Source organism: Sus scrofa, chromosome 16 (assembly GCF_054392235.1).
Source record: "Sus scrofa isolate SSC_HxYL_T2T_F1_AM1 chromosome 16, Sscrofa_HxYL_maternal_Yorkshire_Landrace_v2.0, whole genome shotgun sequence".
In the NCBI taxonomy this organism is placed as follows: Eukaryota; Metazoa; Chordata; class Mammalia; order Artiodactyla; family Suidae; genus Sus; species Sus scrofa.
Genome location: NC_139398.1, coordinates 64,122,120 through 64,149,567, shown reverse-complemented (window position 1 = coordinate 64,149,567; position 27,448 = coordinate 64,122,120). Strand labels below are relative to the sequence as shown.

The 27,448-nt window shown below is 51.4% G+C and overlaps 1 protein-coding gene across 3 annotated transcripts in view; it reads right to left on the bottom strand.

The window, feature by feature from the left end:
- STK10 (serine/threonine kinase 10) overlaps positions 1 to 27,448 on the bottom strand; it is a 136,636-nt gene that overhangs the window by 93,227 nt on the left and 15,961 nt on the right. For all 3 annotated transcript variants that reach the window (XM_021077114.2, XM_085002472.1, XM_085002473.1), the window contains exon 2: positions 16,117 to 16,281. In XM_021077114.2, coding sequence (XP_020932773.1) covers positions 16,117 to 16,281 — 165 coding nt within the window. The remainder of the gene's footprint in view (positions 1 to 16,116; positions 16,282 to 27,448) is intronic.

Below are 27,448 nucleotides of genomic sequence, written 5' to 3'. Positions count from 1 at the left end.
GATGGGTCCCCACTGCCACAGCCCAGCTGCCCCCAAGAGACAACCGGGACCCACTCAAGCCACACAGGGGAGGGACCCACACCCCAGAGACCACACGGGGCTCTGGGCCTGGGTGCCCTCCTTTCCTGGCCCTCCCTGAGGCCCTCGCAAGTACTGGGTACACAGATGGCGCTCAGCAAATAAATGTGAGCAACACTCCTGTAACTAAAATTAAATACAATTCAACCTCTTCCATAGATCTGGACACAGTCCCAGATCTGCCACTGTCCCTCTGTGACGCTGCTATCAGAACCCCTTTCCTGCTTTGAGCCTCAGTTTTCCTACCTGGAAAATGAAGCTTTTAATAGCTGGAAGGTCCTTTGCAACATCCACGTTTGAAGGTTCAAAAAGTGACTGATGTCACTTTATCACTGAATAAGCAGTTAATATTTATGAAAGTCCATTTATATCATCCATTATCAGAGCCTGGACCTGGTACGTGAACAGTTAAGTGTTTGTTGAATGAATTTATGAAAAATGAAGAAATATGAATGAACCATTTCAATGGCTTTGAGATGCCCAGACATCAGGGCAAACAGCTCAAAGGTGACTAACACAGCTGATACTGGAGGAAAAAAAAAAAATGCTGGACAAAAGCAAGCCAGTCCCTCCCTCTTCTGCCCCCGAGAGATGGTGGCTGCCATTATCACTGTGCTAAGCATTCTGTAAGCATTCCTTTACTGACTCTTGTTTTGTTTTGTTTTGTTTTTTGTCTTTTGTCTCTTTAGGGCCGCACCCGCCGCATATGGAGGTTCCCAGGCTAGGGGTCTAATGGGACCTACAGCTGCCAGCCTACACCACAGCCACAGCAATGCCAGGTCCGAGCCATGTCAGCGACTACACCACAGCTCATGGCAATGCTGGATCCTTAACCCACTGAACGAAGCCAGGGATCGAACCCGCAACCTCATGGTTCCTAGTCGGACTTGTTTCCGCCGCAGCACGATGGGAACTCCTCCTTTACTTACTCTTGTGAGCCGTTATAGTTATGTCTATTGTACAGATGGGGGTGAAACTAAGGCTTGATGGGGAAAGGGCTTGCCCCAAACCACTCAGATCCTAAGTGTCAGAAAGAAGGTAAAAACCCAGGTCCAACTCCAAGGTCCAAAGAGAGCCGCAATGTGTAGCCACAGGCAGCCCTGTGCCCTCTCCAGGCTCTTTCTTCTTGGGGAAGGAGGAGTAGGTGCTACAATCACTCCTTCCTTCCCCGGCCTCCCTGCCCTGAGAGGCACTGTCTGCTGGGCACGGGGACACCCCACTAGTGCAGAAGACAGAGGCTTCTGGTTACTCAACAGAGGCCTATAGAAAGAAGGCCCCCTAGAACACAACAGTCAGTACAAAAACATCTCCAGCTTCTCAGCAGCCGGGCCCTGTAGGTGGAGCCCCAGAACTCCACACCTCTGAGGTCAGGGCCCAACAATGCGGCCATTGAGCTGGCAGCCCACACCCACAAGGCCTCCCAGGAACGCTGGGGGCCTCGTTCTCCTGCCCCCAGCCCCACCCACCACGTTCACAGAAAATCCAGGAAGGAATTCAGGCTCCCCTTGAGACTGTGGGAACTGAGTGCCCCCAGCGGGAGGGAAAGGCACAGGGGGTGATCCTGGGGTTCCGGACAGGTGGGGGCAGGCCAGGCAAAGGGAAGCCTCTAAGAGCTGCAATGTGCAGCCACAGGCAGCCCTGTTCCCTCTCCAGGCTCTACAACACCTTTGCCACAATCCCTAGGGCGGGGATCACTAGATGGGGAGACTGAGGTGACCCCGCATCCAAGGGTGCTGGTCCAAGTCCAGGGGCATCCTAGGGATGCAACTGAGGAGATTAAATTCAGGATGCTGAACGCCTTCTGGTATACTGTCCAGCCCAGAAGTCTGCTGGCTTCAGAGTCAAAGGCTTGAGAGCTGGAGTCCAAATCCTGCCACTGGGTGTCTTTAGGCAACACGCTTCACCTCTCTGAGCCTCCATTTGCTCATCTGTAAAATGGGGACAAGACATTCCCACCGTGGACATGGTCTTGAGGGATTAAATGAGATAGCACATGTGAAAACCACAAGCACGGTGCCTGGCCCAGCCAGAGTGACAGGCAAGAGACACTGCCACCTTTGTAATAATTATCACCACTGCCACACTCATCACACCATCTTCCAGGAAATCAGGGCAGGGACCAGACTCCAGGCAGAAGCAAACTGGACTTTCAGCCCCAGGGGAGGTACAAGCACTTCTGGGTCTGCACAGACTTTTTTTTCGGTCTTTTTAGGGCCGCACTTGAGGCATATGAAGGTTCCCAGGCTAGGGGTGGAATCAGAGCTGTAGCTGCTGGCCTACGCCACAGCCACAGTAACACGGGATCTGAGGCTCGTCTGCAACCTACACCACAGCTCACAGCAACGCCAGATCCTTAACCCACTGAGCGAGGCCAGGGATCGAACCCACATCCTCATGGATACTAGTCAGATTCATTTCCGCTGAGCCACAATGGGAACTCCCCTGCAGAGACACTTTCAATCTATCTGACCATCGGTCTGTCCAGCCACCCCTCCCTAGAGCCAGGGAGGAGGGAGCAGGGCCAGGCCCCTCAGAAATGGACTCACAAATCCACAAGCCTAGGAGCGTTCAGGGTCACGGGAAGCACAGGCACACAGCACTTTCAGCTGAAACTGTTACAGGTTTGTGGCGTGTGAGATGGTCCTTAAGGAACAAGAAGGATTTGAAACCATCGAGAAGGAAGTTCCCGCTACGGCGCAGTGGGTTGATGATCTGGCTTGTCTCTGTGGAGGCACTGGTTTGATCCCCAGCACACTGCAGTGGGTTAAGGATCCAGCATTGCTGCACCTGTGGCAATAGGTCACAGTTCCAGCTTGGATTCAACCCCTGGCTCAGGAATTTCCATATGCCCTGGGGGGGGGGGGCGGGGGGGAACAAGGGGGTGGAGAAAGAAAGAAAAAAGAGAAAAAAAACCAAGGAGAGAGGGGTGGTGACGTGGAGAGATGGGCATGGCAGGCGGAGCCAGTGCTGGGCCACTCACAGCTAGGACGATGGCATGGGAAGTCGACAGTCATGTCCCATTACCTCCCCTAGGACAACCCCCCATCCTCCTAGACTTATTACCTGAGGGACAAAGTCTCCAAGGAGCCAAAACACCTGAGAAAATAAGGTGCGCCCAGGGTTTCCCCTCCGCAGTCAGACACAGCACCTGGGTCCCAATGCCCGCCCGGACACTGACCAACCTTGGATCAGGACTGACCTTGGAACAAGTCAGCCTAGGATCTGCCACCTGGGCAGGGAGCAAATGGGATGACCTGGGGAAAGCCCACTCAGGACCTGGCATTCGGCGAGTGCATGCAACACTGGAGGCTGTTTCCACGTGACAACCCGAACTGACCAGCCCACGCTCAGAGACAAGCCCCTGTGCCAGCGGCTGCCCCGTGAAAGGCTGAACAATGGAGAGCAGCAGAGAATGGGCCCAAAACACTGGGAGCCCTGGGCGAGTCCAAGCATCTACAGTTTTCTGCTGTGTAGTCTGCCTCCCCACCCCCACCCCACTGCCCTGTGGACCGTACATTCCCAGAGGGCAGGGCTTTGTGTCTGTGGCCTCAGCACCTCAAGCAGTGCCTGGCACACAGCTGGTGGTCCGGAAACATTTGTTGATGAATGAATGAATAAGTGAGTGAGTCAGTGACCGAAGGAGTGAATGAATGAATAATGGCTGCCAGTCACCAGAGTGGCATCCGGTCACAAGAGACGGTGGGCGTGGAATCCCAGACACGGGTAGGACTTATCACAACAAGGACGCAGAGTCTCTGCAACAGCAGCAAGGACTGAAGCTGCCATCGGTGATGACACAGGTCCTGGGGCTCCCGAAAGAGACACCAGTAGGAGCACTGCCAGAAAGGAAGAAGCAGCCCCCAAGATCCATAGAGGACAGAAGAGAGCCCCTCAGCCCCCCATTCATCCCTTTGCCTACTTCCCACCTGGTACTGGGGTTATCTGCTCCCATCAGGGCCAGGCGGGGTGTAAATGCAGAGAAGATGCCTGGGCAGAGGTGGGGACAGATGTCAGGGCAGACAGCCATCTAAGGGGTAGGTTCCCTCAGCCCAGCTCACAGATGCCACACCAGTAACGAATGGGCCCTTGTGGCCAGAGCCACTGATCCTTCAAGCCCAGCTGGACACTTGGATTCTTACATGAAAAATGCCAACTTGCAACGAGTCATGCTACTGCAAAACACTAGAACAAGCCTGCCTTCAGTACAGCCTGCGGGCTGGGTTTACACATTTATCTGCCAGTCTAGACTCTGAACAACACACATGACCTATCAGCTGGGTGCCTGGCATGGGGCTCCGACTGCCTTGCCAGCTAGAACGAGCTGGGTCTCTAATTCGGGGCTGTGAGGTCAATGTTGTCACCCCTAATGTCCAGATGGGGAAACTGAGGCTCAGAGACTGTGTCTGGGGTCACACAGCAGCACAGAGGCAGGCAGATTTCAACCCAGGTCTGGCCGACTCTAAAGCCACTGCTTGATGGACGGAAGGAACAAGGGTGTGCGCGAAGCTAGGTGGAGACTGGTGACTGGGGCTGTGCAGGGCAGACAGGTGTGCCCTGGAGGGGATGGCAGCTGGCTGACGGGGTCCGGTGGTGCACTCCATGTCTGGCAGCAGGGCAGCAAGTCCCCAGACCACAGTCACCCTTGTCCCTGCTCCTGGGAAGGTGACACACTGACCCTAGCCCGGCCATTCCAAAGGCATGATTCCAGGCAGAACCTCCCATTGCCCTGGCCTGTCCCGGCCACAGCTATGCGGTTCTGCCTGCTCTGGGCTGAAGGAACCAGCAGCACCAGGAGGGTCCATTGCACTCAAGAGAGAAGTTGGATGGATCGTTGAGTCTTGCCCCATCCACCCCCCGGCCCCTCCCCAAACCCCCGCCACTGCCAAAAACTGGTCGTCAGGACAATGGGCCCTTGAGTGGAGGAGGGGCGCCCAGTGTCCTCTGAACTATATCCAGTGGCAGCCAGGGTTGGCACACAGGGAGGGCACTGCAGGGACAGGTGCCAGGCTGATTGGGGTTGGAACCTGGTGGTGAGCCCTGAGATGGTCACTCTCTTTCTCGCTGACCCTCAGTCTTCACATCCATAAAATGGGGGTGACAACATCTCAGTGCCACAGAACTGTGAGGATTCGGTGAGACAGTCATGGAAGAGCCCAGCGCAGAGAAAGGGCCCAGCAAAGGGCAGCTACCTGTGTTCCTTCGCTGCCCCTTCCCTCTCACCTCCATCCCTGCCTCCTGATTCACAAGCTCCAGCACCTGCGCCCCCTCCCTAAGCCTCGTGGCACTCTGTCTGGAAAGCAGAAATGGTAAGAGGTAGAGAACACTTACCCCAGAGGCCCGAGAGGCCTGCACAGACTTTCAAGTGCTTAACAAAATGCTATCGTGGATACGCACGTGGGTCCCCGAAGTGTCCCTGCAGGCCCAAGCCAGAAGGACAGCAGGCGCCGATGAATGCCAGGGGACCCCACAGGGACCAGGATCCCAGAGCCCATTGGTAGGAGGTCCTGGCCCACAGGACTGCCGAGAAGGGCCACCACAGGCCACCCAGCTGACCACAGACCCGGAATTCAGGATTTCAGAGCTATCCCAGCCAGGACAAAACGAGTGGACTCACCAAAAGGCCTCTGGGAGGTCATCCCTTCCAAGTCCCCGGCATTAAGGGTCAGGAAGCAGAGGTACAAGGAGGGCACGGTGCTTTCTAGGGTCACAGAGAGTTGGTCCCAGATCTGGGAAGATCTCAGGTCCCCTGACTCCAGCCCGGCATTCCTTCTGCCACATTGAGCAACTTTCTTTCTTTTCTCTTTTTTTCTTTTTTCTTTTCTGCCACACACGCAGCATGCAGAAGTTCCCAGGCCAAGGACTGAACCTACGCCACAGCAGTGACAATGCCGGATCCTTAACCCACTGAGCGACTTTTTTTTTTTTTTTTTTTCGGTCTTTTCTAGGGCCGCTCACACAGCATATGGAGGTTCCCAGGCTAGGGGTCCAATCGGAGCTACAGCTGCCAGTCTACACCACAGCCACAGCAACACGGGATCCTTAACCCACTAAGCAAGGCCAGGGATCAAATCCGCAACCTCATGGTTCCTAGTCTGGTTCGTTAACCACTGAACCACGACGGGAATGCCTGAGCAACTTTCTAAATGCACCCAGTGCTGTTAGCTCCTATCTAATGTCACGTTCTCTTTTTAGGTCTGGTATTTTTTTAAGGCCAAATATGCAATCTCTGTCAGTGACCAACAGCTTGTCTCTGAGCCCAAGGCGACAAGCCACAGAAACCCTGGCCAGTGACATGCGGTCATGTGAACATGTGTGGACAGTGGGCCCCTCCCACCCCTCCCACCCACACCCTGCTCTGTGACTCTGGGCCCTGCACTTCCTCTTTGCAGAATGTTCACTTTCAAATAAGAAGTCACGGAGTTCCTATCGTGGTGCAGCGGAAAAGAATCCAACTAGGAACCATGAGATTGTGGGTTCGATCCCTGGCCTCACTCAGTGGGTTAAGGATCTGGCATTGCTGTGGCTGTGGTGTAGGCCAGCAGCTGTAGCTCTGATTTGACCCATAGCCTGGGAACCTCCATATGTGGCAGATATGGCCCTAAAAAGCAAAAAATATAAAATAAGAAGACATACTCTGGAAAGCCAGCAGCCAGTCCTCCAGAGTCTCACACACACACACACTTGTGTACATGCACAGGAAGTTCACAGGGGCCTCACAAGCCTATTTTTGGATTCCCTAGGCCAGGAGTCCTGGCTTAAATGCCACCAGGTCTGAGTAGCTAACGTACGGGGCAAAGCAGCCTTGTATGGAAAAAATGCCATCTGGCACACTTTTCTGGGAACACAATCCTCTTGGTTATCTATACATGCCTCACAATTTTTTCTTTTTAGGGCCACACCCACGGCACATGGATGTTCCCGGGCAAGGGGTTGAATCGGAGCTGCCACTGCCGGCCTCCACCACAGGCAGAGCAACGCGGGATCTGGGCCACACCTGCCACCTACACCACAGCTCAGGGCAACACGGGATCCTTAACCCAGTAAGCGAGGCCAGGGATCAAACCTGCCTCCTCACAGAGACAAAGTGGGGTCCTTCACCTGCTGGGCCACAAGAGGAACTCCAATTTCCTCACTTTTGATAGAGACATAGGATGATAAATACTCATTTCTCTCGATTCTACTTTAAGAAAGACAGTGGCGCACACCGATGACAAACAGTGCCACCCCGCCGCCCCCCGGCCCCGTCGCCTCAGTATCGGGGATCACTAGGGAGTCGCGAGGCCTGAGGCGAACGAGAAAGCACATCTCTTCCTGAGGGGCTGGTGCTGCTCAGCCCCGGGCAACCGCTGCCACATCTCCAGGGTGTTCAAGAAAAGTCCAAAGGCCAGAGCTTGATGGGCCATCTCCTGACAAAAGGCAAGGAACACATTTCTAAAACCATCTCCCGCGCCAAACAGAATGTGTCTGTGGGCCCGTTCCAGCCCAGGGTCATCCGTTCGTGACCTCGCCCTAAGGTCACAGCCTGACTGGCACAGCAGACACCCTTCTCCTCCCAACCAACGAGAGGCTGCGAGTGGTAGAGACACGGAGGGTGACATCATCCCCCAGAGGACATCTGGCAACATCCGGAGACACTTATGATTGTCATGCTGGGAGGGGAGATGGGGGTTCGGCCGGTATCTAGCGGGGAGAGGCAGGGATATTATTAAACCTCCTGCAGTGTACACGAGAGCTCCCCTCACACCGAAAATGACCCAAGCTCTGATGGTGACCCAACAGAGTCCAAAAGGCCTAGAAGCTACTCTGGGGACCACCACTGAAGTCGGGGGCGGAGGGTGGGGGAAGGCCCGCCACCCCAGCTCAGGCAGCTGCTGCTTTTCTCTGCGGCCCAAGGAACTTCCATGAAGAGTTCAACAGAGGAGGATTCCACAGCCACACACGCTGGGAAAGCCCGGGTGTAGACAATGAGAGTTGAGATGTGAGCTGGCAGGGGGAAGCCCAGGTCGGGAGAGGTGGGTCCAAACCCAGTCTCTGTCCCCTGAGTGTCCCTGGACCTGGCAGCCCCAGTGCTAAGAGGACCACCCCCAGCCTCTGGCCTTCTGGGCTCAGCCAAGCCCAAAGGCCACAGCCAAGAGTGTTCACCCAGGGACACTCCCACGACGGGGTCCTGAGACTGGGGCCCCACACAGCGCCAGCGGGGAGGAGCCCCTCCCCCTGGTCACCCTCCCCTCCAAGCCCTGTCAGTGCCGGGTGCTGAAGAGGCCCTCCGTGTCAACTTCCCTTCTAACAGGGAGCTCAGGGCCCGGGCTACAGGCTTTGGCAGGTAAGGGGATGGGGCCAGGATGGAATAGAAGGGGTTTCTTTTCTTTTCTTTCTATTTGTGGCAAGTGGGTCCTCCTAGTTTTCCATTTAGGGTAGTGAGACGAAAGTTTCTTTTTAAATAAATGTATTTAATTTCTAAAAAGGGAGTCACCTTAAAAAAAATATCAACTATTCCGGAGGCAGCAGGAAGAAGGAGGCCTGGGAGAGGCAGCCCCACTGAGAGTGTCACATACATAAATACTGCAGCCATTTAGCGCCAAGGACAGAAAGTTCACACCAAGGCTTCCCAATAATGGAGGCCTCCTTTTTTTTTTTTTCTCTTTTTTTCATCTTTTTAGGGCCCTCTGCATTGTCATCTGCGGAGTCAGCAGGAGCACCGTGCCCTCCAGGAGGCCTTTTAAACAAACAGAAAAGGCAGTGATAGCATTTTGGAGCCACTTCCCAGAGTGATGAAAATAAAAACAAAAATAAATAGGACTTGATTAGGGGAAGAATTTTTTTTTTTTTTTTTTTTTGCCTTTTGTAGGGCTTCTCCCACAGCATATGGAGGTTTCCAGGCTAGGGGTCTAAACGGAGCTGTCGTCACCAGCCTATGCCAGAGCCACAGCAACACGGGATCCTTAACTCAATGAGCAAGGCCAGGGATCGAACCCACAACCTCATGGTTCCTAGTCAGATTCACTCACCACTGAGCCACGATGGGAACTCCAAAAGGGGAAGAATTTAAAAGGCCTGCTCCTGCTGACTCTGCGGATGACGATGCAGAGGGCCTGCATTATTAGAAGAACAAAAGCCTAAAGGTGCCACCTGCAAGTAGCTGAAAACAGCTGGAGAAGAGAGGCCTGGGGAGACTCTGATAGATTATAGATAGGCCCTAACTAGCCTGTGCACCAGCTAACAGGTTTGGAATATACTCTGGAGAGCTGTGGAAGGGCTTTCCACAGGGCAGTGGGTCATGAGGATCGTCCCTCCTCCACAGCCTCTGGCATCTGCATGTCTGGGCTTGCGACTAATTTGCTATGTGACGTGGGGTAAATTCCAGACCCTCTCTGGTCTTTCAAGTGTGATGCTGGCTGCACGACATCCAGCTGCAGCATTCTGTGCTTTCATCAGCACTCTTCTGGTTTGGCCCCAGGGGTGTTCCAGAGGCAGCTTTTACTGGCTTATGGGAACTAAGGGTTAAATTTTCAGGACTTTTTGTCAGCCAGTTATTAAATACAACCATCACTTAAGATTAAGTCATGTAACCTTATAATTTTAAAAATTACATTGAAAACAACCAAGGTGAAAAATACTCAAAACTCATCACTTTCCTAATTATTTTAGCTCATTCTACTGTTACCTCTTCCCCTGGAGTTGTTTACATCTGCATGGCAGAAACAACTTCATCCTGGGAGTGCTGCTGCATCTTTTCCCAACTCTGTTTAGTGACATTTTGTTTTAATTTGAAATTGACCACAGTGGGAATATTTACACCACAGAAATTGGCAGATGCTATAAACCAGGGCTGTTCTTCCCAGAAAGTGGATTGTTAACCATTTATCATCATGTCACTCAGTCCGACTCCCATAAGACATGTAGAAAAAGAGACCCAACCCTTGAAAGACTTTCCCAGAGACCAAAATGTGGCTCAGGGCTGGGGATGGGAGATGAGGTTGTTGGGGGAGGGCCAGTGATAAACCAAAGGAAATTCATGAGGTCAGCCCAGGGTTTCCTCCATTCGCTTGTTTTGGGGGCCTGGATGCACATCCAGAGCTGCAGTGTCGGCGCTGTCCAATGCAGCAGCCGCTAACCACATGTGGCCCCGGAGCACCGGAAATGCGGCTAGTGCAGAACGAAACCTACCGCTATATTCACTTTTAACTAATTTAAATTTAAAACCCGATACTTGATTCCATTACTGGGATACCTTTAAGAATGCTGGAACAAACTGGATATGAATCTACTTTTTCCACTGTAAATTTTATGACATCTAAATACAGAACAAAGATTTCCAATGAAAATTTAGCTGTGAATTGAGATGTGCCGTAAGTGTTCAACACAAACTGGATTTGAAGGGTGAGAATGAAAAAAACAGTAAAATACCCCATTTCTGAATAATTTTTAAATTGATTACATGTCTGGAGAATATGTTTTATATGTTAGGTTAAATTAATTACATTATTTAAATTAATTTCATCGATTTCTTTTTGCTTTAATGTGGCAACTAGAAATTTTTTTTTCTTTTTAGGGCCCCACCTGTGGGATATGGAGGGTCCCAGGCTAGGGGGTCGAACCAGAGCTGCAGCTGCTGACCTATGCCACAGCCACAGCAACACCAGATCCAAGCCACATCTGCGACCTATGCCACAGCTTGCGGCAATGCTGGATCCTTAACCCACTGAGAGAGGCCAGAGATCAAACCCGCATCCTTATGGATACTAGTCAGGTTCCTAATTGGCTGAGCCACAACAGGAACTCCAAGAAATCTTTTAATTTTATATATATATGGCTCACATTATATTTCTCTTGGGTGGTGCTGGTTTAGAATATCCGGGGTTGTTTGTTCCCCCCTCTTGCACCATTTGATAGTCAAAAGCAGAAGTGGTCATAAGAAACCACTAGAAAGATTTTGCAAAGATCACAAATTCTAGAAGAAAATAAGCTAATCTTGTCAGATTGCTGGGGGGGGGTGGCTTGGCGGATAACCTCTGCCTCATCCGGGGAAAGTCCATCCCCGGCTGCCACGGCTGGGGAAGAGGCCCAGGGCACTTGGTCAACAGCCAATTTCTCATTCTAAAGCCCAGCCCCTGAGAGCAGACACCAGGCCCAGGGCTGGTTTTGTCAAACACACCCACCCGGAAAAGCTGGCTCTTGGAAACGCTCAGAAGACCTGGCCACAAGATGGGTCCAAGAACAGTCATTCAGAAGGAAGAACCAGGAATTCCCATTGTGGCTCAGCAGAAACAATTCTGACTAGCATCCATGAGGAGGCAGGTTCGACCCCTCGCCTCGATCAGTGGGTTAAGGATCTGGCGTTGCTGTGAGCTGTAGTGCAGGTCGCAGACGCGGCTCAGATCCTGAGTTGCTGTGGCTATCGCGTAGGCTGGCAGCTACAGCTCTGATTCGATTCCTAGCCTGGGAACTTCCACATGATGCGGATGGGGCCCTATAAAGAAAAAAAAAAAAGAAAAAAAAAAGAAGGAAGAACCAAAAAGTTGGTGTACCCTTCAACTCTATATCTCAGGATGAGACTCCTCCCTTCCACACTTGTGTACAAGCTGCCCCCCATTCATACTGCCCTTCCTTCCCTTATTCCTTGGAGAACTCCTATGCATCCTTCAAGATCCAGTTCAAATGTTCCTTCCTCTGAAGTTTTTCCTGACCATCTCACGTTCTTGGACTTCTTCTTTTTTTTTTTTTTTTTTTTTCTTGTCTTCTCTAGGGCCGCTCCCGCAGCATATGGAGGTTCCCAGGCTAGGGGTCTAAACGGAGCTGTAGTCGCCAGCCTATGCCAGAGCCACAGCAACACGGGATCCGAGCCGTGTCTGTGACCTACACCGCAGCTCACGGCAACACTGGATCCTCAACCCACTGAGCGAGGCCAGGGATCAAACCCGCAACCCCATGGTCCCTAGTCGGATTCATTAACCACTGAGCCACGACGAGAACTCCCGTTCTTGGATTTCTGATCTAGTCTATTCTTACCACTTCCTGGTCAGCCTCAGTGCTTTTACGCTAGCCCCCTCCAATCAGATTTCTCTCTAAAACACAGAATCTGTGTCTCTCCCCTGTGAGACTGCCATGGGGTCCCCCTCTTCCCTAGAGCAAGAGTTTTTAAACAAGTATCAGAGTCACCTATAAGGCTCCTTAAAACAGATTGCTGGGCCCCCTCCCAGAGTTTCTGTTTCAGCGGGTCTGGGCTGGGACCTCATATTCTCATGTCTAACAAGGTCCCAGGTGTGGCTGCTGCTGGTGGTCTGAGAGGCTGTACTTTGAGAAGCACTGATCTAAAAGATCAAGGGCAAACTCTTCACCGTGGCCTTCAAGACGCTCCACCACGTGACCTCCAAGTACGGCCCTCCTCTTACACCACGTGCTGCCCCAGTCCCGTCTACCTTGGATCCCAGCCCGCCTTTCACACCTCCACACCACGGCCCCGGCTGATCCCCCCGCTGGAAACCCTCTGTCCGTCTTGATCCACAGCCACCGTCCTTGCTTTCACCAGGTCTAAAAGCAAATCTTCAAAAATGAGATGGTACCTTTAAGGGTCTATTTACAAAGTAGCAAACACAGGCTGCAGGGCAGCTACAAAAGGGGAGAGTGACTAGTGATTGTGACCAGAGCAGCAGCCCTGGATAAGAAAGTACCAGCCTAAAGTGACAACTCTGGGACAGAAAATTCTGGTCTGTGTATCTAAACAGCGTCATGATGGTCGCAGTCCAGTTACGCACTGTCCGATTTCTCCATCGGGTTTCCCAGCTCTGCCTCTTTCTAGCTGTGTGGCCTGCAGTGGGGGAACTTTCTTAGCATCTTTGTTTCTCATTTTCATCTACAGGATGAGGACGAAGCAACAACCTCCAAGAATGAAGATTAAATGACATAAGGCAAGTAAAAGGCACAGCAAAAGGCCCAGGACACAGTGAGCCTTTAACAAATGTTGGCTGTTGATGGGATTATCTTTGGACTTGGGAAAGTAATGAGCTTGGTATCCAGCCACAAGCCATAACGGGAACAGATATAGAAAAGATATTTTTCTTAATGAAGCAGTCCATCGAAGGTTGTATGGATGAATAGCAGGTGGATGGATGATGAGTGGGTGTGCGGGTGTGTCTGTGTGTGTTGTGGGTAGATGGTTAGATGGGAAAACCCGTTTGTGTAATATCATAAGTGGCTCTGTGAGGCCAGTTTGGCAATAGAAAAATCTGTAGAATTCTCCTAAAGAGATTCTTAGGCAAGAACACAAAAATTCAAAGATGTCTATCACAGAGTTTTTTACAACAGCAATAATAATAACAGGAAAACAACAGCCTAAAGCTCAATAATCAGAAGCTGGAATTCTAGAGAAAGAGAAAAAACGAAGATGCAGGTGTTCCTCTAAGACATGAAAAGTTGTTCTTAATGTATCTTAAATAAAAAGAGTAAAAGGAGGAGTTCCCTGATGGCCCAGCAATTAAGGATCCAAGCATTGTCACTGTTGTGCTCGGGTTCAATTCCTGGCCCGGGAAATTCCACATGCCGTGGGCGAAACCAAAAAAAAAAAGAATAAAATGTAAAGTAACAAAATAACACGTCTGGTGTAAATTCATCTTTTCTTAAAAAACTGCAAGTTTGTGTAAATAAAGAAAAAGTCTAGAAAAATAGATTCCAAATGTTATCAGTAGTTACCTTTGGTGAAAAGATCTGGATGATATTATTCTTTTTTTTTTTTCCTGCTTTTGCTTTTCTGTATACTCTTATATTTCTCTGATGACCATATACATAAAATACTTAATGTCTTAAAGTAGAAAAAACTTTTTAAAAGCAGCTCTATGAATTGGGACAGAGGAGACACATTCGCTCAGCTTCCGGGCTTCAGCTGTGTGACCATGAGCAAGGGCCCTGCCTTCTCAGTGCCTCTTACCCCTCCTCTTTGGAAAAGGGTGACCAGTCTCCCTGCCCAGCTCACCTCCCAGGGTGCCTGGAGACAGCAGATCGGAAAGACTGAAATCCACGGCTGACAGGCAGACAGCAGTGGCTTTACTGGCCCCAGGGACATCTAGGAGACACCCCAAGGAAAGCTGGCCTCCACTGGGGGGCAACCAGTGTTAGTTGACTGAGTTCTGGGCAGGGCGGGGGTGGGGAGGCCAGCTCTTACCCACCTCAGACACTGGCGTCCTGCATTTCTTTGAAATGAAAAAATGAAAGGATAAACTTAAACAGTGGTTTCAAAACCACTCCTTTGGTTTTCTTTCTCTCTCCCTCTCTCTCTTTTTTTTTTTTTTTTTTTTTTTTTGGTTTATTTGGTTTTCTGGTTTTTTTTTTTTTTAACTGTCCTGGTGGCATGAGGAAGTTCCCAAGCCAGGGATCGAACCTGCGCCACAGCAGTGACAACACACAATTCTTCAACCACTAGGACACCAGTGAGCGCCTCCTTTGGTTTTCTTAAATGGCAGGATCCTTTGCACAAGTGAAACACAGATTTCCCCATTATGATTGAGTAGTTCTGGGAGTTCCCATCATGGCGCAGCGGAAACGAATCCAACTGGGAACCATGAGGTTCGGGTTCAATCCCTGGCCTCGCTCAATGGGTTAAAGATCCAGTGTTGCCATGAGCTGTGATGTACGTCACAGATGCAGCTCCGATCCCGTGTTACTGTGGCTGTGGTGTAGGCTGGCGGCTGTAGCTCAAATTCGACCCCTCGCCTGGGAACCTCCATATGCTGTGAGCATGGCCCTAAAAAACAAAACAAAACAAAACAAATAAAAAGGAGTAGTTCTGTTCCTAAAAATCAGGCATTTTGTGCAAAAAGAGTCAACCTGGAGTCTGTTTTCCATGATTTTAAGTGGGGAAAATTCTAAAGCATCATGTGTCAACTCTAAACTTCCCTACTAATTTCCTAAAATGTAACTAACACAGAGTATCACTCTCCATATAATAAATCAACTATCATGATAATAAATAAACCATGATAATACGTTATCACGACATAAACTCTCATGATGGGAGGTCCAATGCTTAAAACCTCCCCGCCTGACCACCAACGCATTACTAACAGCCAGCAACTGCCGTTCCCGCGGGTGGCAGCGCAAGCCTGGGCCACTCTCTCAGCGTGTTCCGACACGCCAGCCCCCACTGACCCTGGCTCCCTTTGCAAACCGTCTCCACGTGATTCTGACAGTCTACCAACTCCATCCGGAACTCACGAGACTATTCCCACGCATGATTCTGTTAGAAATGTTGTGCCGAGCTGGGGGGACAGAGATATGATGTTTTACAGGCACAACGTTAGCTGGAAAAGGAGTTTGGAGGCATGAACCTTTTAGGAAGTTGGGGTTTTCTAACCTGAGAGGCCTTCACACTAGGAGAACGTCAGTGGGGAAGTCATTCTGCAGGGCAGGCGCTGTGAAAACCAGGGCACCCTGGAATTCCTCTAAAAGTGATGCTGAGTAGGGAAGGTGAGGCTTGAAGCAGCATCCACACCTCAACATATGAGACTGCTAATGGAGATTGGGAGCTATTAAAGGGCCCCCTTCTTTAGTGCTGCCATTAAAGGAATCCCCATGTAGCACCTGCAGCAACGACAGTAACAATGCCACCGCGACAAATAAAATAGCCCACACTCACCCAGCTCCAGCATGTGCCAGCTACTTTCCCATGCATGTATCATGAATGGATTCACTGAATCCCCGGAAGAATGCTACGAGCCAAGTACTATTATCATCTCCATCTTACAGATGGGGAAACCGAGGCTCGGGGAGGTCAAGGACATGCCTAGGGCTGTCCACACAGAGCTGGGATTCGAGGCTAGGCAGTAGAGTTTCAGAGCTCCTTCCTGCTCCCAACCACTGCCTCCGGCCCCCAAAGTGGGGAGGCTCTGCAGAGACGGGTGGGCAGGACACCCAGAGCCCCCCAGCTTCGCTTTCACGCCTAGTCCTTGTACTCAAAGCAGATGCCAAGAAAGAGCTAAGGTGCTCAGGACCAGGCAGGGTCCAGGCCACTAGACCGTGGGGTCCGGGGGCGGGGGGCACCCTTACCCACAGCTTCCCATCATAGTAATAGGCTCCCAGCAGCTTCACGATGTAGGGGTGGTCACAGGTGGCCAGGATCTCTATCTCCACGATGTAGTCCTCCAGCTCCTCCTCGCTCTTGGTCTCAATCACTTTGGCGGCAGCCAAGGCACCCGTCTCCTTGTTCTTGGCCTGCAAAGCAGAGACAGGAGCGGTCAGCAGGCAGGGTGGGCAGGAAGCTGACCCCCAGAGGCCAGCTCAGAGAGGCCCACGTGAGTGGGAAACAGAGGCCAGATGTCCACATGCGGATGAGAGGCTGAAGCAGGAGGGACGCTCTTCTCAACAATGGCCAGGGCTCGCTCCTCATGCCAGCACATGGGGCATGCGTGAGAAACAGTGTTCTGTGGTTAACAATAAAACGTTTTTGAGTACAACAGAGCCTCACTATCAGATACACAAAAACGCAAGAACAGCAAAGAACTACAAAAAACAACACGGAAGGACTGTTGAGTTTTTCAGTAAAATGTCCAAGTCATGGAACCATAAAAGTGGCATGATGCTTTTTATATAAAAAATGGGGGCGTTCCCATTGTGGCTCAGCAATAAGAGTAGTATCTGACTAATATCCATGAGGATGTGGGTTTGATCTCGGGCCTTGCTCAGTGGGTTAAGGATCCAGTGTTGCCGTTGCCATGAGCTGTAGTGTCAATCACAGACTCAGCTCATATCCAGCATTGCTGTGGCTGTGGCACAGGCCGGCGGCTGCAGCTGCAACTCCACTCCTACCCTGGGAACTTCTATATGCGGTGAGTGTGCCCCTAAAAAGCAAAGAAAAAAAAAAGGAAAACTACTCTTTCATAAACACATGTGAACATAAATGCATGGAAAACTCTAGAAAGATACCCCCTTAACAGTAGGCTAGGGAGAAGCCTGAAATGGACAGAGATTCAAAGAGATTTCACTCTTCCTGTACTGTTTAAAATGTTACTAGAGGGAGTTCTGTTGTGGTTCAGCGGTAATGAACCCCGACTGGGATTCATAAAGACACAAGCTTGATCCCTGCCCCAGCTCAGTGGGTTAAGGATCCAGCGTTGCTGTGAGCTGTGGTGTAGGTCGCAAATGTGGCTCAGATCCAGCATTGCTGTGGCTGTGGTGTAGGCCGGAGGCTACAGCTCCGATTTAATGGCTAGCCTGGGAACTGTATATATATGCCAGAGGTACGGCCTTAAAAAGACAAATTAACTAATTTAAAAAACCAAAATGTTACTAGAATGTTTCATGCATTTATTTGCATTATTTCACATACATGAAAAGTAAAATTAAAAGGATTTTCGGTGGCCACCAATTACAGTGGGAAGTGGCTCATAGGTGCATGTCACCTGGTGGCAACAACAGTTTCTTATTTGATGAAAAAGAGAGTTAGAGGATTTCCCTTGAGGCTCAGAAGGCTAAAGACCCAGTGTTGTCACTGTTGTGGCTCGGCTCGCTGCCGTGGCAAGGGTTCAGTCCCTGGCCTGGGAACTTCCTTATGCCACAGGTGCAGCCCCCACAAAAAAACGAAGAGAGTGAGAAAACTTTACAACTACAAGGATGGCTATAATTTTTTTAAAAACAGAAAATAAAGGTTGATGAGGATATAGAAAAATCGGTACATTTGTACATTGCTGCTGGGCATGTAAAATGGTGCAGCCACCGTGGAAAACAGTGTGGCGGTTTCCCAAAAGCCTAAACATAGAACTACCACATGGCCCAGCAGTTCCACTCCTGGGTATAGTTTCAAAAGAACTGCAAGCAGTATCTGTACACTAAAGTTCACGGAGCGCTCGTCACCGGCCAAAAGGTAGAAAAAGTGTCCATCAGCAGATGAATGGATAAGCAAAAGAGGGTACGGTCCATCCTCCCACCTCCTTGGGCTCCGCATCCTCAGATCAACGGCAGATCAAAAAGTATTCAGAAAAAAACAAAAATCCAGAGAGTTCCCAAAAGCAATGCTTGAATTGGCCAAGGACCCAGCAACTACTATTTACACTGCATTTACATTAATTTAGGTACCATAAGTAACCCAGAAATGACTTCAGATACATAGAAGAATAGCACAGGGAACTATATACAATACCTCATAATAACCTGTGATGGAAACGAATATTTAAAAGACTATATAGCTATAGATAGACATGTATAACTGAATCACTTTGCTGTACTCCAGAAACTAGCACAACACTGCCAATCGACTCCACTTCAATAAAAATAAAGCATACGGGAGGATGTGCCTGGGTGACATGCTAACACTCTGCCAATTTCTATGAGGGACTTGAGCATCCTGGGATTTTGATATCTCCAGGGGACCCTGGAAACAATTCCCCTAAGACACCAAGGGCCAACTGTATATATAGTCAGTGGAACATTATCCAAACTTAAGGAAGGAAATTCTGGAATTCCTGCTGTGGTGCAGTGAATTAAGGATCCGGCACTGCCTCAGCTGCGGCGTAGGTCACAGCTCTGGCTCGGATGCGATCCCCGGCCCCAGGAAATTCCATATACTGTGCGTGGGACCAAAAACATAAAAAAGGAAGGAAATCTGACAACATGCCACAGCGTGGATGAATCTGGAGCACATTAGCTAAGTGAAGTCAGTCAGTCACAAAAAGACAAATGAAGCAGGAGTTTCCTTGTGGCACAGCGGGTTAAGGATCCAGCATTGCCACAGCTGTGGTCCAGGTTTCATCCCTGACCCAGGAACTTCCACATGCTGCGAGCGCAGCGAAAAAAGACAGACAAGTGTTGTGTAATTCCACTTAAATGAGGTGTCTAGAGCAACCACATTCACAGAGACAGAGGCAGAACAGAGGCTACTGGGGACTGGTTGCAGCGGGGATGGGGAGTTAGTATTGAATGGGCACAGGTGTCTGTTTGGGATGATGAAAAAGTTCTGGAAATGGCTAGTGGGGAAGGTTGGCACAAACCCTGTGAACGTACTTAATGCCACTAAACTGCACACTTGGGGTTCACTAAAATGGTCCATTTTGTGTTACGCATATTTCACCGTGATTTTGAAAACAGAGCAAGACAGAAATAATCGTATGAGTAATGTGAGAAATTCCACCCACCCAGGAAAAGGGCGTGGAGCCTTCAGTGGCCCAGGGGGTCCCGTGAGCCCTGGGGGCCACTGTCCCCATGTTGAAAAAGAGCTTGCTTTCCTGCAACACGGCCCTAAAAGCCAGACCCTTGTCTGGAGCCTTTGACCAGGAGCCTGGTGGAAACCACGGGAAACACCGCTGGCCACTCGACGATTCTGCAACCTGATCTGCTGGAAACGCCAACGGCCGAGTGGCTCCTGCATGCCCAGCACTCCATGGATGACAAGAGGCATTCATGTCACCTCACGTGACATCCCATTCCACGGACTCAGAGGGGACAGGGCTGGAACCCAAATTTGAATCCGGGTCCCCTAACTTCCAAGATTCTCTGCACTTTCCACGACAAGGTCCCCCTGTCACCTCCAGAACTCAGAAGCCTCTGAGACTAGACGCCAACAGACAAGAGCACTCCCAGGCCAGCCCTGCACAGGGCACCTGTGATGCAGAGACACAGCAACACTCCCCCTGGCCCCAAGGAGTTCAAGGGCCAGCTGGAGAGACTCACTTCTCTTCTGCCAGTGGCGAGACAGCGTGCTTATGGGGCTGGTGGGTGGAAACTGGGAGGGGGCGTCAAGCCCCATCAGGGAACCATCTGGAAGGGTGTGATGCCAAGAGGCAATTTTTAGACTCACTAGTAAATGTATTCCCAGTTTAGGTAAATGTTTCTGTTAACCAAGCTGCAAAGTTCCCAGATCCCACACAATGACAATTATGGTGTCACGTTTACCTCCGACCTACTCTGCACGTGCTAACTCAGTGATCAACTGAACCACCCGACCATGTACGTGCGTAAGTACCTCACATACAGATGGGGAGACTGAGGCAGAGTCCCAGAGACTTAGGGGACAAAGGTGACCTGGGATGCAGGCAGCCCTGCTCCTAAGTCTGCACTCTTGGTGACCACGTTGCCTGTAGAACCTTCCACATCTGACCCTGGAGCCCAGTCCAGAAAAGGGAAGAGTGTGTGTGTGTGTGTGCGTGTGTGTGTGTGTGTGTGTGTGTGTGTGTGTGTGTGTTTCGGGCCACACTCACAGCACATGGAAGTTCACAGGCTAGGGATCCAATTGGAGCTGTAGCTGCAAGTCCACACCACAATCACAGCATCGCCAGATCTGAGCCATGTCTGTGACCCACACCACAACTCATAGCCATGCCAGATCCTTAACCCACAGAGCAAGGCCAGGGATCGAACCTATGTCTTCATGGATGCTAGTCAGATTGTTTCCACTGAGCCACGCTGGCAACTCCCCAGGTAAGGGAATTTCACGTGGGGCCGTTCCCTGTGGTCAGTCCCTCTCACCCTGCTCACTGGGCCCTCTCCCCTGAATTCAAGTTTCGAAAGCTTGTTCAGAATGCCTTAGAACCTTGCAGATTAAGCAAACAGGCTCTTGTTCCCTTTCTCCAGATCTCTCTCTCTCTTTTTTTTTTTTTTTTTTTTTTTGGCTACACCCACAGCCTACGGAAATTCCCAGGCCAGGGATCAAACCCATACCACAACAGTGCCCCGAGTTGCAACAGGGACAATGCCAGATCCTTAACCTGCTGAGCCACCAGAGAACTCCTCTCACTCCTGACGTGCACACACACACACACACACACACACACACACACACACAAACACAACTGATGATGTGCCTGCCCTTTGATTTATTGTAAAGCTGACTTTCTTCTGTCCCACTAGGGGACGATCACAATACCCTTTCACCCTGTACAGCACTCATGTTCCTGCTCCTCCTCCTCTCCAAACCCAGAACAGAAGTTAATGCCCACTCTGCTCTCTTACAGAGAAGACAGTAGAGGGCTTAACAGGTGGCCAGAGTGAGGGCCGAGGGACCAAGGCAAGCACCTGGCCCCCGGCCACAGCAGCACAAGGAGAGCTGAGCTGGGCAAAGGCCACCTTCACGTATTCACCTTTCACCCCCGAGAGCTGGGGAAGCGGGCTCAGGCCACCCTTCCCTGGGGTTCCTTAAAAGGACTCTTTACTCCAGGAGGTAGGGACCGCCCAGGCGGCGCCAGTTTTCCAGGAAAGCATAAAACCTGTCTTGCCCTCCACCCTGAAAGGCAGCACTGACCAGGGGGCCAACATCAACACCAAGGAATGCCTGTTGCCCGGGACCTCGCTCAGATTTTGCAGAGACCCAGGGCCCGCCAGGAAAGGGCTGGTAGCAATTGGGACACATAAAGTGACTTGCCCAAATTAAATTCTCTAAAAGTCTGGTTAAGGCAGCCATCCATCACCTGGAGGCCACAGAGAGCACAGCAATGGCTGATGGCAAAAACAGCAGACACTGTCCGAGCACTCACTCTGCCGGGACAGCTTGAATGAAACTTCTCACTCTATCCTCAAGGCAGCCCTCAGAGACAAAAATCAGCATTCCCAATTTAAGATGAGCAAACTGAGATTCAGAGAGGGTTGGTGACTGTCTCAGATCACACAGCAAGTGGGAGGGTGAAGGCTGAATCCAAACTCAAGCTTGCCTGGCTCAAAGAGCCTGAGCTCCAATCCCTTCCCAGCATGCACTTCCTGGCCAGTGCCCAGTGTTCCCAGCTCCATCTCTCTTTGCTAAAGATAAGCATCGACCACAACTAATAGTGGTCACTTGCTGGCAGAATGCCTGGCAGCCGAGGAGGATTGCAGCTGCTAGGATTCAATCTGTCCACAAGCCATTACAGCAAGTGTTAGCCATCATGCCCATTTCCCAGATGAGCAGACTGAGGCACAGAAAGTCATCAGGACCCACTCAGGATTGTGAGCTGTGGCAGCCTCCATACTCTCAGTCCAGTGATCTCTTTACTACACTAGGCTGGTGGGAATCAACTTATTCCTCATTCAATCATTCAGCCGTTATTCACAGAGTCCACATTATGTGTGAGGCATTTTTCTAGTGAACTGTTTCTGCCTAGAGGGAGAATCAGCAGGTTGGAATCATTGCCCTCCCACAACATAATTCACTCTCCCCTGATTTTTCTTCTGAGGAGCCAACCCATTCTCATTCCCAGTCCCCAGGCTGTAATGGGACTGACTCCACCACCATGTCTAGAAGCAGGTAGATGACTTACCTTGGCCAATCAGAACACTGCATTCCTTCGGGCCACAGTGATTGGTTCAAAGATAGACATGTGATCAAAGCCAAGCCAATGAAATGCAACCTCAAAACAACTGCTGCCCCGAGCCTCCTTTGCCACTAGCCTCTGGCACTGTCTGCCACAGTCTTGGAGCCATTAGGCCTTCCTTCTTGCAAGGGGAGCCTGATAGAGACAAGCTCTGAAGCAGCTGAGCCTAGAGAGGGTCTGAGAGGACATGCTTGATCCCCTCAATTAATTTTTACAATAGAGTGGTATTATTATTGAGCCTCGTTTTATATATAAAAGAAAATTGATGCTCAGAGAGGTGAAGTCACTTGCCGAAGGTCACACAGCAGGTACGATAACAGGGCTGGAAGGTGAACAGGGGCCTATGTGACTTCAAAGTCCAGGTTCCTGAGTGCTTTGCCAGAGGTGCCTGCAAGTTCTATCAAGGTCCTCACAGGGCCTCAAGTTTCCCTCTCTGTGCAGTAGGACAGAGGGAAAACGATAGCTAGACTCTCTGCAGGGTCTGATGTGAGGCCATCTCAGGGAGTAGGTGGGCCCTGGAAAGCTAAGGTGGGATCAGACAGGCAAGAAAGAACAAGTGGTTTCTGGCCCCTGACGTGTCTCTCCTACCAGCCGAGGCAACACGGGGGCCAGGGGAGGACGGGGGTGCCCCCGCCCAGCCCTCCCCTGCTGGCCGGCAGTGACTAACGCCTCAGCCCACACCCCTGAGAGCAGACACACAGTGGCCACTTGTGTTCTCTGCCCGGGTACCTCTGCGGGAACAATCCTCCCCCTTGTGCAGCTCGGGGCCTGAAGGAGGTGGGAGCAACCCGCCCGGCAGAAGCCCTGCCTCACCCAAGGGGCCCAGTCAGCCCGGTCAGGGGCTGGGGGCTTCCTGAAAGTCAGCGGCCCAGCAGCGGCCAGCTGGGGACAGCCCCCAGGCTCTTCCCTCCCCACTGCAGGCTGGTCACCGTGTCCTCCCTCCACCTCCCTGGAAAGGGCTGATCTCACAGCGCACAGGAACCAGAAAGAACATCAGCCTCCCCTCCTGTTACACCCCAACTCGCAACCCCACCTGCGGATGGGGAAACTGAGTCCATGAAGGTCTGGTAGAGTCCGATCTGTGACAGCCGGCTTATCCCGAGAACCAAAACAGAGTAAATAGGAGCACAAAGCAGAAGGGCCTGGAAGGGCCTGTTCCCGGAGCACCGCTCACTTCAGACCTGGGAGCTGGTGGGCCGCCTGGAAATGAATCCTAAAGCAGGGCAACAGGCAAACTGGCCAGCATTCACTTTCCGGCGCAGAGTCACAACTCCAGTTCCCTCTGGAAACCGCCTCTCCTTCCGTCTCAGTGCAAGGGATTCAGGGGGGCTGAGCCCATCTGGTCCCGCCACACAGCCCAGCCCAGCCACTCAGGCCTGGCCCTCTCAGTCACAGCCAGTGGCAGGACAGCAGGGTTGGGCCTGAGGGGTCTTTTGGTCTGCTTTTGATTTCGTGCTGAAGTTATCAGGAGATACGTTCTTTTCTTTCTCTGGGGTCCTTAAACCGGTTGATTGGAAGGCTGGAGGGTCTTGAAGCCTATCTTGCCACCCCTTTCAAGAGCCTAACTGAGGATGAGGCCAAGATGAGGGCAGCTAAGACAAGATCAGCCACAAATGGATGAGGGCAGATGCTGAGGGCTAGCGGACACCTGGAGCCAGCGGATCCTGAAGGCAACATCTGCCCTTAGGCTTTTCTAAGGGAGCCACTCCCTCCCTTTTTTTTTTCCTTTTTACAGCCGCACCTGCAGCACATGGGAGTTCCCAGGCTAGGGGTCGAATCAGAGCTGCAACTGCCGGCCTACACCACAGCCAGAGCAACACAGGATCCAAGCCACGTCTGTGACTTACACTGCAGCTTGCAGCAACGCCAGATCCTTAACCCACTGAGCAAGGCCAGGGATCGAACCCATGTCCTCATGGATACCATGTTGGGTTCTTAACCCACTGAGCCACAACGGGACCTCCCAAACTCCCTTTTGGATGACTGTCATTTGCCACCAAAAAGGAAAGGAGCTCCCCATCTCTGGGCGTGCTCCAGCAGAGAGCAGATGTCTATGGGAGTATTCCACCTGTGACACCCAGGTAACTGGGCCACCTTCACTCCCAAGAGCACCTTGACCCACACAGTGATCTTCACTGACTCATAATCTAGCATCAGGGACCCAGATGGGAGACATGGCTGCTAACAGGCCCCAGGCAAACAGAAACTATGGGATTCTGCTGCCAAAAGACCCTTCCTCCAAGAAAGGGGGGCAAGATCATTTTACACTGGTTAACAAAGAAAGGAAAAATGACAACCTCCACTACCCAACGGGTGGCAAAATGGGTCAACCCATTACTGGCAAGAATATAAACAGATCCACTCTTGCATGAAGATGAAAATGGGTGATCGGTTTTCAGAGCCTTAAAAATGCCTTTTAAAGCCCACTAGCCCTTATTCCTGAGAAGGCAAGGCCAGGAAATGATTCCAAAAAGGAACACAGAAAACACGTACTGGGACCCAGTTCACATTAGCCCACAAAACTGGCAAAAACAGGGAGATAACCTAATGTTCAACTGTAGGACCATGGTTAAATTAACCTAGGGGGACATTAAGCAATGCTTTAAAATAATAAATAGGAAGATCGTACAGTTCTGCAAAAAAATTAAGCCATAATAATAAGTACACAAAGCTGGAGGACAACATGGTAGCTAAGCTATCACTCTGGGAACACCTGTGTGTGCCTCTGAACAGGGAGGTTGCTGAGACACAGCTTAAGGAATACAAGTGGTTTCTAAAGCTTATCTTCACCCAAGGATATCTGGCAATTATCCACAGGGGTGCCAGCAAGGACAGACTGGGGTTGGGGCACAGAAAGTGACCGCTTCATCCTAATCTTGCCTTAAATGTCTCCAGAGATACCTTGTCCAAAAGAGCAGCTACTAACCGCATGTGGCTATTCAAATGACCTGAAATTAAATGAAATTTAAAATGTAGCTCCCTGGTTACACTAACCACATCGCAAGTGCTTAATAACCACATGTGGCTAGTGGCTCCCATACTGCACAGGGCAGATACAGAACCATCTCATCACTGCAGAAAGTTCTAGCAAGCAGGCAGCTTTGCACTCAAGAAAGACATCCTCCACAGAGGTGAGGGAGCATCTGAAACTCACTCTGGTGTCCCAGATCCAGCCAGAAACATCGATTTCTTTTGGTGGGAAGAAACAAAGGGCTTGAGCGTAAAGGGTGGGCAGAACCTTGGGCGGTGATGGTTTGCTCGTGAGGTCGCCTAGCAACCTGGCTGGGCAGCAGGCGAGAGGGAGAGCTCCCAGCTGACCTGTCAGATGAGCAGCCCGGGCGGGGGGGGGTCAGAGCCACAGAATGGAGCAGTCAAGGCAAAAGGTTGCTATTTTCCCCGTCCTCTTGATTGATCCTGGACGCCGTGCCAGGCATGTGTCAAGGGCGGTTCAGGCCGCTGGAACCAAGGAGGGGCTTGGTCTGTGCCCCTGCCTGAACACACTGAATCTGCGTGGTGACCACCGTTACCAGCCACGGGAAAGGCTTCAATTCCATTAAGGAAGGAGGGAAGCTGGCCCCAGAGAGCAGGGTCACAGCGGGCTCCGTGCAGGGGAAGGACCCAACATCAGCTCAAGCTGGGGGGCCTGAGGGCTGTGGACAGAGCCAGGATGGGCGGCCGCGTGGCCCTGGGCTCAGATCCTGGCCCCACCCCCGCTGGCAGGCACGCCTGGGGGTGGAGTGGAGCAAATGCACCACAGCCGGGAGGCTTGAGTCCTCATGGGCCCAGAGGAAAAAGTCCTGAGAGGCCTCCTATGGTCTCTGGAGACAGGATAAGGGGCAGCCCGCCTTCAGCCGGCATGAGTCCACGGAGGATGCAAGGACTGCCGCCTCCTCCTACTGAAGAGGTCCAGGCAGAGAAGGTGACTTGTCCCAGGTCACACAGCTAGCAAGCGGCCGCTAGGACTCGACTGAGGCCTGGCTCGCTGTCTAGGGCTCTTTCCCTCCAGAGTAAAATCTCCAGAGGCTCCCGCCCAGCGGGGTGTGTGCCAGGCCCCCTCCCCCACCGCTCCCTCCACTGCCTTCAACCAGAAACCTCATAGGGTGGACCCTCGATGGCCCCCTGCTGCTGACACAAGAACCTCCCTGGCCTGGCACTCCTGGCCCCTTCCGCTTTTCCAGGACCCCACTGCTCCCCTGCGGTCACCACCTCCAAGCAGGTGCTTCTCTGCTTCCTACCTCCATGCCTCTTCATGTCCCCTCCTCCATCTGGAGTGCCTTCCCCCCAGGTTTAAGCACCCCACAAAGGCGAACTCCACCACAGCCTGCTCTGGGAAATGCCCCCAGAACCCCCGCCCACCTCCTGTGCCAGAACCTCCTCACACCTTATTAGAGCTTTCATCACAGACAACCTCGTGCCACAGTCAGGTGTGCTCACACATTCTCTCTCTCAGAGCTGGCTCTGAGCTCTGATTCACCTTGTTCTACCCCACAGAGCCAGGAACAGAATAGCCAGTGGGTGGATGGGGAGCGTGCCGGGTGGGAAAACAGAAGATAGGAGGATGGCTGGGCTAATGGGCAGATGGGGGAGTGGCTACACGAGGGTGGGCGGGTATCAGCGCTGTTTGTCTAGATGGATGGATGGATGGATGGGAGGGTATATGGAGGATGGATGTGTGGGAAGATGGATGGACAGATGGGTAGATGGATGGGAAGATGGATAAATAGGTTGATGGATGGATTGACAGGTGGGAGAATGAGTGAGTAGAAGGATGAACAGGCAGCTGGGTGGACAGATGGATGTAAGAGAGGGATAAAGGAATGAAAGGGATGTTAGAGAGCGGACAATCCTCAAGTCTCCCTTTTTCTCAAAAGGCACTGGAGCCTACCTTGTTACTGGCCTCTGTAGTACCAGCTTCTCTTCTTCCCTCTATACTACAGCCATTAAAGTGATTTTTACAGGTACCTACCCTATTCCAGCCAATATCCCCATCTTGGCAAACTTAGAAATGGGCACATTTCTATCAAGTGATTACTAGCAGCATCAGACCTAGGTTCAAATGTCGACTCTACCTACCAGCTAGGTGCCCTTGGGGAAGCCAGGAAACTAGA